Consider the following 15,404-nt stretch of genomic DNA (forward strand, 5'->3'; position numbering starts at 1 on the left):
AAAAATAACCATAGTGCAAGGACCGATTTAACTTTAACAGCGTCATAACAACCTATATTCTTCTATCTAAACATCTTCTTTACCTCTTTTAAATTCTATAGATAAAAGTCCGAAATTTTAGAACAGAACATTTGACAAATCATATATGATTTAGAAAAAACACATTTCATTTTTAAAATCAAGAATCAATTATTATGTTAGAACAAATCAGATGATTGTTAACCGACAACAAATCAAATGATTACCACCTATGAATATAAAATATTATCGACTGTCAAAATATGTTTAAAACAGAGCATCAGCAAGTTCTATCGAATGATTATATATTTAATCATTTTTTTGTTTGTCTGAGAAACAAGACACAATCCATTGATGAAAGTCAAGACACAGTCCACTGAGTTATAGATCCTAATTTCAATAACTTATTTTGAGTTTTAAGTTTTGAAAAAACAACTAGTATAAAGACCGATTAAGTTTCAACAACACTGTGACAAACTAGATTCTACTATCTAAACATCTTTTATATCTTTCTTTTTTTTAAATTCTGCAAACAGTAAAAATTTGAAATTTTAAAACAGAGCATCCGACAGTCCACAAATGGTTTAGAAGAAATACATTTAATTTTTAAAATTAAATAAATTTTAACAGATTCAAGTATATGTTAGAATAAATCAAATAACTGTTAATCGACAATGAATCAAATAATTATCAGATATGAATATTTCATCAAATACGTTCAACAATCAAAATGTGTTAAAAAAGAGCACGAGGAAATGACCCAAACAAGTTCTTTGAATGACTATGCATTCAATTATTTATTTTTCAATGTAAATTTCCTCTTTCATCACACAAAAGAATGGTTACAATTGACTAGTTGAATTATGAAAGGAAAAGGATTATTAGTGTTTGATTTTTTATTTTATTTTTCTAGTCTTGCAATGATATTTTCAAGTTATTGTTTAGAAGAAGAAAGAGGAGCCCAGCCAACCCAACCCAACCCAACAGGTCCATATTTAAAGAAAGAATATAGTCCAACAAGCAGACAATTCTCTTCTTGAAAGACCTGAACCCTAAACTTCAAATTAAGCGTACAATCCTCTTCCGTCGGCACTCGGCACCCGGAGCTCGCCGTACACAAAGCTTCCCTGAAGTTAATTGTTTGAGGTTTGATTTCCGTTCATCAATTTTGTTGTTCTCATCAGCTACTATCTGCCTGTTTTTTTTTGGGTTGTGCGATGAAGTAAGATTCCTACATGCATGAACTAGTTTTGAATTTCCTAGTTCTGATGGTCCATTAACGTTTTCTTTTTTTTTTGGGCTTGAAGTGGTGAGTTTTGGTTATGTTTTTAGGTTTTGAGTATCTAAAAACAGCAAATCTAGATTATTCTCTTTCATGTTGTTCTTCCAATCAAGTTTGCACGGTTTGATTAGCTTGAACGGTTTGCAATCTCTGAAATTCTTACAAAAATTATCTTCTTCTTTTTTTCGTTTTGGTTTTGATGTTTATGCTGATGAGTTTGCGCCGTTTGCTATTTTGTTTTTTGAGTTGTTTGCAACAAAACGAGGGGATTGTCTGATAAGTTGATTGACCAATCCTTAAGTTTATCTACTCATGTTCACTATTCACAGCTGAAATGGGGTTGAGAATGCTAGAACTGTCATTTGTGCCTTTTATGCTCGAGAACACTAATCTAATTAGGACTTTGGATTGTCTGATTTACTTGATGGTTGTATTCTTGTTAACATATTCACGTTTAGTATGTACTACAATACCCTTTAGTTGTTATGATATCTAGTCAATTATATATGACCTATTCCATGGATTGCCTTAGGTAGCTCAAGTATGACAACTCCTGAGGCAGCTACGGCTTCCTTAGGACCTCGTTATGCACCTGATGATCCAAATTTACCCCAACCTTGGAAGGGCTTAATTGATGGTAGTACTGGGTTATTGTACTTCTGGAATCCAGAAACTAATGTTACTCAGTACGAGAGGCCATCAGCTTTACCACCTCCACTGCCGCCTGGTCCACCTCCGGAAGCTTCTGCTCCTAAGTTGGCTCCTATACCAGGAGCTAGCACAGTGCAACAATATGATAGTCAAGGTCAACAGAACCAACAGGCGTTTGCTCAACAAGGCCAAATGACACACATGTCACAACATCCACAAGTAGCTCAACAGGTACCACATGGATCACAAGGTGTTTCAGCAGGGCAGCAACAAGGATCACCAGCTGGTCCTGCCATGCAACAGGTGTCCTTTATGCCACAACTTCGGTCTCAAATGATCCAGCAACCTGTTCATCAGATGCCATCGCAAATGGGACAAACTCCTAATCAGCCAGGGCCACATGTTTCTCAACCTGCAGCACAACAAATGATGCCACAACAACTAGGCTCCCAAGCACAAGCATTTCCAAGTGTACAAATGGGACAACCACATGGTTATCAATTTTCTCATCAGCAGGCACAGCATGTTGCGTATCCACATAATTTGCCTCCACAGGGACAGCTAATTCCACAGCAGCAAAATCAGCACGTTCCGCAAAATCAACAGTTTTCCCATCAACAAGAGCATAAGGTGGGATTTCAGCAAAGGGAAGATGTTGATTTCCCCCAAGGTAAACAAGTTAGGTTTTCGCCACAACAAGTTCAGCAAACTGGTGCATCATCTGCTCAGAATCCGCAAGTGGGGACTGGTTCTGTTATCAGACCTCAGATGTCTGCTCAGCCTTCTCAAGCTTTGCAGTTTGGCGGTTCTTCTGTAAATGTCCAACAACCATCATCTTTGGGTCAATGGCAGCAAAATACAAATGATTCAGGTCAGAGGCCGCCTGGTCCTCGCTTTCCCGGTCAGATGGGCTCAAGTACGGCACATGGTCATGAGCTTGATATACCCCCAGTTGGATCAAAGGGTTATGAGGAAAACACACCCGGAAGAGGAGGAAATGACTATTATTACAACAGTAATATGGATAGTCGAATTAGGCCTCCGCCTCAGCAACCCAAGCTTGCAGCTATACCTGTAGCAAGAAATCAGCATGTATGTTACTTCCATATCAATTGTTGCTGTTTCTATTAGATGCAACGTTCCAGGTCCATTTATATCATCATTTTCTACGCACAATGCATTTTGTCTGTGTTAATAACTTTATATGACATGTTGCCAGAACCAGTCAACTCCATTGTGAAGCAGTTTTGCTTTATACTTATTTTGAAATAGGAAAGTTTTACTTTATACTTGTTTTGAAATAGGGAAGTTTTGTGCTAAATATGCTATATATGACTAGGCAGTTTTAAGATACTTTACAGTTAATATTTTTCCAATTGTGAATGTTTTGGGATGGCATTTGCATTGCTTGTTAAATTTTCTAACCAATGCGATGCTAAATGTAGACATTTTTTGTTGCAATTGTTCATTAGGAAATGAGAATGGGTGATCCTCCGCTTCAAAATCCAGTACCAACTCTTCCTAGTGGGTTCAATAGCATGGGTGGTCCTCCGATGCAAAATATCTATGGTCAAGCAGCTGGTGGACCTCCATTTTCAAATTCTAGCCTCATGCGGCCACCTGGAGCACTCACTGGACCTCCAGGATCGATGCATCCATCATCCGTTGAGGTTTACCTTCAGAAGCATGAAGTAACTGCAACAGTATGTATCCCATCATTATCATCTGTGCTTTGATCCAATTTTCCCTTCAACTAAAGGAATTCATGCTTATCAGTCGGTCTAGCTTGTTTTGAGCTCTTGGATGTTTCATGTTCTTTCTGTAATGTTCTAAGTTAGCACCTTTGCGCAACATTATCATTTAAAATCCAGTTACTTGCCTTATAGCCTTTTTTTGATCGATCAGTGGTTGCCATATAGTTATGGAGTAGAACTAGCACTATGTTAGGTAGTGGTGTATAAAATATTATGTAGGAATATGTGAACACTGTTGTTGCTTACATATAGACTGAGAGTTTCAAGTAAATAAATCAATGTATCCCCCCCCCCCCCCCCCCCCCCCCGAATAGGATGAACTCATGATTGAACTCTACTATCTGAGAAGAGAGAAGGGGATTTGAGGGGGGCTCATTATGCTATAATTTTTTTTTTAATACATGCTTTAGTTGATCGCTCTGGCAATATTTCTAGCAATTTATGTGATGGTGGTGACATTGTATATGTCGAAGCACAACTAAACGTGTTACACCGAGGGCCATCTGACTAGTGGGATAACTTTTTGTTGTGACGGCATTATTGCTGCCTTAGCTCATCTTATCTCCTAAGTTTATTTTTAAAAAGCAGTATGAGAATGCTGTTAATTTTACTGATTCCTTTTTTTGGCATCTATCCAGTGGATATGTTTCATTGACTTTTTAATCCTCGTCTTTCTGATTTTCTTCTTCTTGTTTGGGTCAATATTCTTCTAGGAGGGAAATTAGATGCCATTGTAACATTTTTATATTGTTCTGGCATGGTATCTTCATATCCTATCATATGTATAAGCAGTGGATAGATGAGCATGACCGACTGGAAGTTGGAACTTTCTTTAACTTCTCAGTAGCAATTTGAAGTTAAGTGTGCAAAAATATTACTAAGAATATACAGAACTTGTGCCCATCCAAGTCTATACTTGCTTTACTTACAACACAAACGCAAAATGTTAGTGTCAAAGAGGCTTTTCTTTGTCAATTAGACTTTTTCAGTCCTAGAACAATTTAAAACATTCTCAAAAAAATGTGGTTGCCTTCACGGACACAAAACAAAACTGATAAACATTAAAGCAAGAAGAGGCAGCAGCAGCCATGACAAACGCTTTTGAAACTTTTTGAAGTTACTGAAGAACGAGTTAGATGCCCGTGCTATATTTACCTATTGCTTGGATTGCGTTAAATCATTGTATATGCCATGCTATTTTGAATCCTGTCATTTCTTTTTTCTGCTTGAACCTCTTTACTCAATCTTTTCACAAGTTATTCTGAATAGCTAGATTGTTGGTGTTTAGGGGTTCAAATTCCTCTTATCTTTGTGTTCATGTTAGCTTTTGTTCATCATCTTTTTGGGGGTATGTTAGCAGATAACTGGTGTATCTGCAATTGAAGTTCTAGTGTGTAGTACAAGTCATAATTTTTTGGGGCCTTGTATTGACTATTATGCTTCTAGTGTTCCGAGATCCATTTGAGGTTTATCATAGAATTCTTTGCGTTTGATGTTATTTTGTTGTTGTCAGTCATTGGTATAAGCTTTGTGGTTTATATAGTCTGGAGTAAACTTGTCGGCGTTTCATTTGCTATCCAGGGGGTTTCATTGGTTATTCTGAAGTTTGTTGGTTTAATTAATTGTCCAGGGTGGTGATGTCCCTGCTCCATTCATGACATTTGAAGATACTGGGTTCCCGCCAGAAATACTAAGAGAGGTAAGTGTTCTTCTCAAATTTGATCACTTGTTGGTTATTTGAAGGATTTTAGGATCTGCTTCGTCTCATTTCCATTTTTATTTTAAGAACATGCCACAAGCTTATTGATTGTCGCTTGTCGCAGGTGCGATATCTGCTCCGCAGGAGGAGCACATGTCGTACGCTGTAATGCTATCCTCATAATTTGGCAACAACTGTTCTGAGTTTTTGAGGCTGCAAAATGGAAATTGGAGCCTCTGTTGCATAGCTCATGAAGGGTGGTTGGCCCTTAAGACAAATTCCACTAGATGACTGGGGTTTCTAGCTTATTGCTCCGGGTCTTCTGTTTTAGTTGCTCCCTTTTGTTGCTTCGAGTTGCTTCAGTAAGCAACTGCATCCCATGCGTTTCTTTAGGATTCCTCCATTTTTCTATCTTACCCTTTTCTTCTTTAAAGAATTTTAGTTTTCATGCTACTTGCTTTAGTATTGTGCTTGAAATTCTTAAGTGTGTGTAGATGTGTTCACAGTTATCCTCTCTATTCATTAGGGGTCATATATTGCAGATTCAGTTTGCGGGATTCACTTCACCCACTCCCATTCAGGCACAAACATGGCCCATAGCATTGCAAAATAGGGATATAGTGGCCATTGCCAAGACAGGTTCTGGCAAAACATTGGGCTATCTAATTCCTGCATTTGTCCACCTTAAACGGCGGCGCAACAATCCTCAAAATGGCCCGACAGTGGTGGTTTTATCTCCAACGCGAGAGCTTGCCACACAAATACAAGATGAAGCGCTGAAGTTTGGTCGATCTGCAAGGGTTTCTTGCACGGTGAGTTGATATATGAACATTTCTCATTTGAACTCTTTTGATTCTTGAAGAAGATATCGATCAACTATTTCATTTCAGTGCTTGTATGGAGGTGCACCCAAAGTTCACCAGTTGAAAGAACTAGAGCGCGGAACAGATATTGTTGTTGCAACTCCTGGTCGGCTTAATGACATCCTTGAAATGAAAAGAATTGACTTTAGACAGGTTTCTCTTCTCGTGCTAGATGAGGCTGATCGTATGCTTGACATGGGTTTTGAACCTCAGATCCGCAAGATTGTAAATGAGATACCCCCACAAAGACAAACACTTATGTACACAGCAACTTGGCCCAAAGAAGTGCGAAAAATAGCCGGTGATCTTCTTCGAAATCCTGTCCAGGTTAATATTGGTAATGTTGATCAGCTTGCAGCAAACAAGTCTATCACACAGGTAATTTGAATTAGTTTATTTCCACACTCGTGTGCAATGCCTGGAATATCCATGTTAAGTAACCAGCTAATATATTATCATCAGATTTCCCTTGTGTATTTCTCTGCAGCAATGTTTCCCAGCAATTAGTTACTGATTTTAGGCTGCCATGGTCTACTTAAAAAGTGATATTTTTTGGGTTTGAGATGTGTCCTTCGATTATTGATCTTCCAATTTTGTAATATCTGAATATGATACATGATAAAAAGGCAATGACACTGTATTCTCATTGTTACTTAATTGTATTACCCTCTTATTTGTAGTTTGAGTTTGTGCTTCTTGGTTTTTGACAACATAACCCTAAACCCTAAACCCTAAACCTAAACCCTAAACCTAAACCCTAAACATTGACACATGACACTAATGCAGATACCTAAACATGATTTATCCATCTAACTTTTTGTTTCTTCATGCTTTATGTGGAAACTAAGTTTAAATATTTTGGTAGTCTAAACAAGTGAGTACTGTTGAGGGTTTTAGCTCCTGCATTGATCTGGAGTGTAACTAATTAGCAATGGAAGTGTTGCTTGCTTAAACCAAGCTCCCTCTGCTGTGAAACTAGCATTCTCCTATTTTAAATACTGACGTGGTTATTCCAAATGTCAAATACTTGTGCAGTACATTGAAGTAGTCCCGCAAATGGAGAAGCAGAGACGGTTGGAGCAGATTCTTAGATCCCAAGAAAGGGGTTCTAAAGCTATTATATTCTGTTCCACAAAGAAGTTGTGCGACCAACTTGCACGAAGTATTGGTCGAAACTTTGGAGCTGCAGCTATTCATGGAGACAAGTCCCAGGGTGAGAGAGACTGGGTTCTCAACCAATTTCGCGCTGGCAAGACCCCAATTTTAGTAGCAACGGATGTTGCTGCTAGAGGACTGGATATACCTGATATAAGGTGAGGACCTCCTTTTCATTTGATATCTGAGTGAGTTCGATGTGTTCTTCGGAATTTTCTTAAAAAAAACTATCAATGTGTACTGCTAAATAATATGCCCTTGTTTTTTTTAATTTGAAATAGTAGTAGACCATTTATATCATTTTAAGTTCTCACTATGCTGCAGAGTGGTGATCAACTATGATTTTCCGACTGGGATTGAGGATTATGTTCACCGAATTGGAAGAACTGGTAGGGCTGGTGCAACTGGTGTTTCATACACCTTTTTATCTGATCAGGACTGGAAATATGCTCCTGATCTTGTTAAAGTTCTGGAAGGCGCAAATCAGCAAGTACCGCCGGATGTTAGGGAGATGGCTTTACGTGCTGGTGGCAGGGATAGAGGTGGCATGAACCGTTCTGATCTTGTCGATGGTGATGGTGGCCGCACACGTTGGGATTCTGGTGGCCGTGGTGGGATGAGGGATGGTGCTTTTGGTGGCCGTGGCGGAATGAGGGATGGTGGGTTTGGTGGCCGTGGTGGTATGAGGGATGGTGGGTTTGGTGGTCCTGGTGGGATGAGAGAAGGTGGGTTTGGTGGTCCTGGTGGGATGAGAGATGGTGGGTTTGGTGGCCCTGGTGGGATGAGAGATGGTGGGTTTGGTGGTCGTGGTGGAAGGGAGAGCAACTTTGGTGGCCGCGGTGGAAGGGATGGTCACTTTGGTGGCCGTGTTGGGATGAGGGACAACAATTTTGGTGGCCGTGGTGGCAGGGGTGGTGCTCAAAGTGCTTGGGACAGGAGTGATCGTTATGACAGTTCAGATGTGCGAGGACGTGGGAGAGGTCGTGGGCGTGGACGTTTTGACAATAGAAGAGACATGCCAAGTCGGAGTCGAGGAAGAAGTTATAGTCCTAGTCCAGAGAGAGTTCGAACATGGGGTAGTAGAAGCAGAAGCAGGAGTCGCAGCAGAAGCAGGAGTTATAGTAGGAGTTACAGCCGAAGCCGTAGCCGCAGCTACAGCCCCAGGCGTAGCCGCAGCCGCAGCCGCAGCCTCAGCCGCAGTCGTAGTCGTAGTCGTGATAGATATCAAAGGAGGCCTCGCCAAAGTAAGTTCGATCAGATGGATCCAGATCCAGGAATGTCAAGCATTCAGGTTGCTCCTCCATCTGTGATGCCTCCATTGTCTATAGGTGCACCAGTTGATGGATTTTCTGGAGCTGCGCCAGTGGATTCAAAACCAAATATGGAGATAGCCCCAGAATCTGGCATGTCACCTATGTCTCCAGGAACTCGAGGAAATGGGTTGCCAGGATCTGAGGTCATAGAGCAGAACCATTGAATTGGAAGCTCCACTCGTGCTATTCATGTATTTCTACAACATTAGGGGAGGGAGTTGCTGTTTAGTAAGCATGCATAGAGACGACAGTAGATAGAGTGTCGAGTTCAATTGTGAAATTGATATTTTGCTGCAGCCATATGCATGTGCAAGGGACCTGGTATATGCTATTTTTCAGGGGGGAGGAATGCTAATGGTGGACAGAGATGTTGATGCTCTCTATAAAACGTTCTGCTCACTCACTTCTCTAGACTATTTTCAGTGAGGACTTGCCATCAGAAGTTTTCTTTTGGAGTGAACGAGGGTAAATCATGCCTGGTTTAGATGATCATATACTTAATTGTTGTCACAATTGCTTATACCCCTAAATATCAACTGAATCGAGTTTATCAATTTTAAACTGGAGACAATTCGGAAATTTTAGCTGTTGCTTCACATTTTCATTTTTCAATCTCTCTTTCTTGGTCATGGAAATCTAGACTAGTTTCAAGGATGGAAGTGCATGTGAACCTGTGCATCTCGTTCGATAATTGCCTTGGTCGTATGTGCACTTCTTTGTTGCATCAACATTTTCTAATACAAGAATTGTAGCTTTTGTAATATTAGTTGGATAATTGATTAAAATATATCTAAATAAATTTCTATTTCTGGATTTAGGTTTGACTTGTTTCTCAAGGAGAAATGACTTTCTACTTCCTTACCATTCTCTCTTCTCTCTCTTAAACATGCATACATAACCTAGCCTATGAACCCAATCATTAGTGGTCTACACTTGTCCACTTCAAATTTCCCTCCTGTCTTGTAATTACATAAATAATCCTAATGTCTTGAACCTAGTATGCCCAAAGGGATTGCTTACTGATTATGTTTATTCAATCTCCTTCATAAAGAAATTACCACAGTCCACAGATCAAACGGATGGAGGAAGAAGTGGATAGAATGAATCATCTTGAAGATCTAGATTTTGTAGTGCTAGACGAATTTACGTATGAATGGAGTTACAATTTTGGCGATTTGATGGAAATAGAGCGAATTCTACGATGATCTCTTTGCCGGGATGATGACTGAGAATACTGCTGACCAAATTCAGTTCCCTGCATTACCCTCTAAAAAAATTACCCTTAACTCCTAGTGAACCCCTGGATTTTTAAGGGCTTTATGGATGCTAAATCTCTTGAAAGTCCATGGAAATTGACCCCATTCCTACAAAGACAATAAATTATGGGTGTGTTTGGTATGAAAGAAAATATTTTCCATGGAAAATGTTTTTCATTAAAAAAAGTAGATTTTGAACTTATTTTCTCATGTTTGGTTGGTGAGTAGAAAATATTTTTCGAAAATGATTTTTAGTGTTTGATTTATGAATAAAAAATATTTTTGAGGAACATCTTTTATTTTTACTAGAGTAAAAAATAATTTATGAAATTGAAAAATAGTTTTTAAAAATAATTTTTTTTGGGGTGGGGTGGTGGCGGTGGAGGTAGTGAGGGGAGGCAGGAGGAGGGGGTAGGAGTGAAAAAATAAAAATTGGGATAATGCCCAAGTACCCCCTCAACCTATGCCCAAAATCCCAGAGACACACTTATACTATACTAAGGTCCTATTACCCCCCTGAACTTATTTTATTAATAATTTTTTACACCTTTTCGGCTTACGTGGCACTATCTTGTGGGCTCAAGGATGATTGACTTTTTTTTTCAAACTAGTGCCACGTAGGCAAAAAAGGGGTAGAAAATTACTCATAAAATAAGTTCAGGGGGGTAATAGGACCTTAGTATAGTATAAGTGTGTCTCTAGGATTTCGGGCATAGGTTGAGGGGGTACTTGAGTATTTTTCCATAAAAATTTGAATGATAATATTTTTAAAAAGCAAATGTGATTTTTTTGGGGGTTGGGGTTGGGGTTGGGGGGGGGGGCTGGTAGGGGTGGGTAGGAGGGCTAGCCAGGGGGGAGGTAGGAGTCTAAAAATAAAAATTTAAGTTGAAAAAATTATTAAAAAGCAAAACATTATTATGAAACTATATAAATTTGGAAGAAGAAGAAAATAGGGAGAAGAGAAAAGACTTCTTATTCATCTTGAAGTATATTCAAGATTCGTAGATCTTTCACCAATCTTCTTTACAATGAAGGAAAACCCTTTATTTATAGGGAAAACCTTACTTGGTCCCCACCCAAGTAAGATTCCTAACCATATCCCACTAGGACTCCACATAATTAGACATTCACTATAATACAAATTGTTTATAATACCCCCCCTTGAATGTCGATAGATTATGTACCTAGTTAAAACCTTACTAGATAAACCCCAGTAGGAAAAAAAATCTAGTGAAGGAAAAAGAGTACACATATATAACAATACACATTATGGATGCCTCATTAAAAACCTTACAAGGAAAACCCAGTGAGACAAAACCTTGTGAGGAAAAAAGAGTACATCGCGTATTAACTCCCCCTAATGACAACATCAATTCAGAGACTAGAATCTTCGTTTTCCAAGCTTGTGCACCATCTTCTTGAAAGTTGTAGTTGGTAGAGACCTGATGAATAATCAACAATAATATTACTTGAACAGACCTCTTGCATGTTGATATCACCATTCTTGGGGGCTTATGAGTGTAGAAAAACCTTGATGAAGTATGCTTTCTTCTATCTGCTTTTATGAATCTTCCCTTCAGGGTCAAAGATTTCTGCAAGTTCCTTACTTCAACTTCTTTAAGCAAATAATCTATTGCCAAGAGTTTCAATTCTAGTCATCAACTTGCATAATAATACTTTTATATGCTCTATGCATTTTGAATCTATTTGATCCTTATGAGGATGATAAACAAGTTTTCCAAAAACTTGTTTATGCTTTAAATTTTGAACCCATTGGATATTTTCATATCAATCTCGTTAAGTAACAACACTTAATATTAGATGTATGACATCTTCTAGTGCCTAGATTGCAAGTCAAATAAGCTTTACGCTTACCAAGATGCATCATTCCACTTTTCACTTGATAATTATTTCTACACAAGCATTCTTTAATAGATGTAGAATTCATATCCTCATAATCTTTTACAATATTGCACGCTATTGTATCAAAGATATCGTCCACGATATACCATTTTGCATTGATTCACAATACGACATAACTTATTGAGATCTCATCACTTCATTATATTTAGGTAGCTACCCCTCTCATGAGGTTTCATAAAGTGTTATATCGTAGGCTCTCCAGGAGCGCATTGTCTACTTATTATGATCATTCTGATTCTTTGATCCTCCCCCTTTTTCAAGGATTATTTTATTTAGAATTGATTAGTCTATCATGCTTCATGTATGTCATAGACTTTATCCTTATGGGACATTCGATAGGAGTATTTACAACTTTTGTGTTGCTTCCAATCTTCCCCTTATGTTAGACAAACTAACATATATCTCAATCTGTTGGAGAATCTATCTTTGTGCATCATAGTATATTCATTAATCATATATTGCACATCAAAATTATCAGATGAAAACTATTTGGTCCCTGACCATAAACCAATTAACAGAAAAATTGATCATAACTTATATTGGTTTGATTCATACAATTATGTTTGTATGTAATATCATATTTCATATCAACATGTGAAACTTAAATTTCACAAAAAATAATTTTACTGTTTGAGACATTTAGTGTCACATCATCTTGAGTATTTATCAATATTATCAAGATAAATTGTCTTGATTACATATTTTGAAATTGTGTTCTTAACTCAATTATTTTTGCACAAACAATTTTGTGAATGTCAAACTACATGTTGACAACAAAAACACATGTGATTATCTTATAGATGCATCTTTTTATCGTATCACATGATAGGTGAACGGTCCCATATTCACCTTTTACACTTTTCAGAATTTAGGGATTTAGTCCCAACTTTAGTTGATCCAATCAACTTTATCATGAGAACAAGCAACGTAAAGAATTCTTGAAGAATCTTCTAGTTTTTCAATGTATGTCCATTACTCAGTATCCACATCTTTGGGATGACCAAATTATTCACGCCAACTAATAAAATTATTAGTACTCGTAAACTTCAAGTTAACTACGCCATGTGCCTTCTGCTTCAGTAAATTTCTAATTTATTATTATATGAGTAAATTTCAATTTTATTACTCCAAGAGTAATTTTCAGATTTATTTCTTCTCAATCACTTTATCCTTTAGGTGAGTCGTTATCCGATCATTGAATGAACTAATCTGAAGAAAATTGTGCATGTAAACATATTATTTGTGCCAACATTTTTGCAAACATCAAGTTGCGAGATAATAATAGACACACATGAGACCATATAGAAGAAACATTTGTTAGGACCATTAAATATCTAAACGATCCACTTGGTGGATGACTAGGTCCACAAATATCTGTTTACGTTCCTATAACGCAGAAAGTTCAATCTCAACTTTCATTTATGGTTGTCTCACAGTTAGCTTGCCTTGCTAACAAGTAGTACAAGAAAATTCACCATTTAAAAGAATTTTTAGTTTCTTCCATGAAAGTCCATTTTATTTTTCCATAATTCTTCTAAACATTATAGACTAACGATGTCGCAGACAATCATGTTAAACTAAGAAAGTATAGGAATTAGTAAATTTCTTATTCTTGTCCAATACAAGCCCGAAGATAAAACATGAAACTTTTCTATAATACATGTCTTCTTAGAGACATTCTTGGTGATATCACATCATTGACCAAGGTCGCAATCTTTCTCATGACTAGCATGGTGTCTTACACCTCATTCCCTTTAGAGAATGGATCCATATTTTAGCATTTATCAGAAGTTCTCATTCTTCATGAATGGAACACAAACATGTGAGCTTATCAAACTATAATAGCTAGTACCTCATTCCATATTTATGTGCATTATTCAATCACTTGTCTTCTTTCAGACATATTATGCACTAATACAACATTCACTTTTGTAATGGAGTAAATTCAGTAAATTTCATTACTCTTCATCTAAAATACATTAGTTTTTCTTTAGTCATTATTATATCATTAATATGGTGCATTAAAACTCAAAATTCAATGTCTTATTCATATAAAAGTGTCTTAGGTCATAAATCAACGGGTCTTGAACCCAATATCTTATCATCATAGTGCATCAGGAGTTTAACCCAATTCTTACCCTCTTTGTGCGATTAGACATAAATCCATCGTCTTATTTTTTTGGTGCGATAAAACTTAAATCTACCGTCTTACCCACAATGAGGCTCAACCTCAAGCCTTCAAAATAATTTAATTTTATCACTTTTGATGATCATTAATATGATCGTACATTATAATTACACACATAATTGAGATTATTAATTTCTTATAATCAACATTAGTAGTTAATAAATATAGCTTAATAGATCACATACCTCATATAAAGGTGGAAAACATATCTTTCACTAAATTGTGCTTATTCAATTATTAAAATAGATTAAAGAATTCTCTTCTCATCCGTGTAAATTAAACGTATAAAACTTTAAATACTTACTCCAGATGGTAACTCCATATTTGTCAATAAATAATTATAACGTAAAGATAAATCATACCTTGAAGATTTAAGAACCTTATTGCATAACTTATGCAAGATCTGTTTTGTACTTTTCCCGTCTTCTATAATAATTCTTTAAGAGTAGAACAATCGTGCTGATAACGTGTTATGAAACTATATAAATTTAGAAGAAGAAGAAAGTAGGGAGAAGAGAAAAGACTTCTTATTCATCTTGAAGTATATTCAAGATTCATAGATCTTTCACCAATCTTCTTTACAATGAAGGAAAACCCTTTATTTATAGGGAAAACCTTACTTGGTCCCCAAGTAGGATTCCTAACCATATCCTACTAGGACTCCACATAATTAGACATTCACTATAATACAAATTGTTTATAACAAACATAATGTTTTCCTTCATACCAAACACACTATATATTGATAATTCAGTGGACGGAAGCTAAAGTTGATCGCATGAATGCCCAATAAGATTTGCAATGTGCTGAAGTATGAATTTTTTTATGGTTGGCCTGATGTTGAGGACTTAAGGAAAGGTTTGCCGATTTAATATGGGATAAAGGATTGCTGTAGGATCAGGGTCTTACTTAATCGTCACATTTGATTCGATGTGAACTCATTGAAGAATTTATCAATCTAACGTCCATAAATTCTCATTACATAAAGGATAAAATCGGAGTTTCTACTTCCAATATATGATTCTACTTTTAGGGTGGACAATAAGCTATGGCGTCGATATCCTTCCCAAATCTACTACCTACCTATTTTGTTAAGGAAACTCTATTCTCTTTTGCTTCACCAGTAGAAAAGCCTTTGCAGTTAGACATGACAACTATTAGTAAACCTCGACCTAGTTGTGTTAGAATCAACGTTCAAGTAGACTTGATATCCGATTTGCCCAAGTTTGTGCAAATAATGTTAAAATACAATACAATTATTTGCCGAACTATTGTAGGGAGTGTAATTTCCAGGGTCATTGT

General features: G+C 37.0%; 1 protein-coding gene across 2 annotated transcripts; it reads left to right on the forward strand.

Moving 5' to 3' along the window:
* The first annotated feature begins 765 nt into the window (after positions 1-765).
* Positions 766-9,314, forward strand: LOC101266555 (DEAD-box ATP-dependent RNA helicase 40). 2 transcript variants are annotated; one of them, XM_010320983.4, is made up of 8 exons: positions 766-1,164; positions 1,833-3,043; positions 3,424-3,654; positions 5,336-5,404; positions 5,947-6,216; positions 6,295-6,645; positions 7,303-7,580; positions 7,747-9,314. In XM_010320983.4, exons 2-8 carry the CDS (start codon positions 1,844-1,846, stop codon positions 8,897-8,899), a joined length of 3,552 nt encoding a protein of 1,183 aa, XP_010319285.1. In that variant the 5' UTR covers positions 766-1,164; positions 1,833-1,843; the 3' UTR covers positions 8,900-9,314. The 2 variants fall into 2 exon arrangements, with proteins under 2 accessions (XP_010319285.1, XP_025886127.1); XM_026030342.2 differs by having other exon boundaries at positions 1,047-1,164; positions 1,837-3,043.
* The last annotated feature ends 6,090 nt before the right edge of the window (positions 9,315-15,404 follow it).

The sequence above is a fragment of the Solanum lycopersicum genome, chromosome 1 (genome assembly GCF_036512215.1).
Source record: "Solanum lycopersicum chromosome 1, SLM_r2.1".
NCBI classification, from domain to species: domain Eukaryota; kingdom Viridiplantae; phylum Streptophyta; class Magnoliopsida; order Solanales; family Solanaceae; genus Solanum; species Solanum lycopersicum.

What these genes read in the sequence shown, in the direction of transcription:
- LOC101266555 (XM_010320983.4), top strand. Translation starts at nt 1,844, where the DNA reads ATGACAACTCCTGAGGCAGCTACGGCTTCCTTAGGACCTCGTTATGCA. An exon ending in CTGTAGCAAGAAATCAGCAT is followed by an intron (nt 3,044 to 3,423) that starts GTATGTTACTTC and finishes ATTGTTCATTAG; the next exon opens with GAAATGAGAATGGGTGATCC. An exon ending in CTGGATATACCTGATATAAG is followed by an intron (nt 7,581 to 7,746) that starts GTGAGGACCTCC and finishes ACTATGCTGCAG; the next exon opens with AGTGGTGATCAACTATGATT.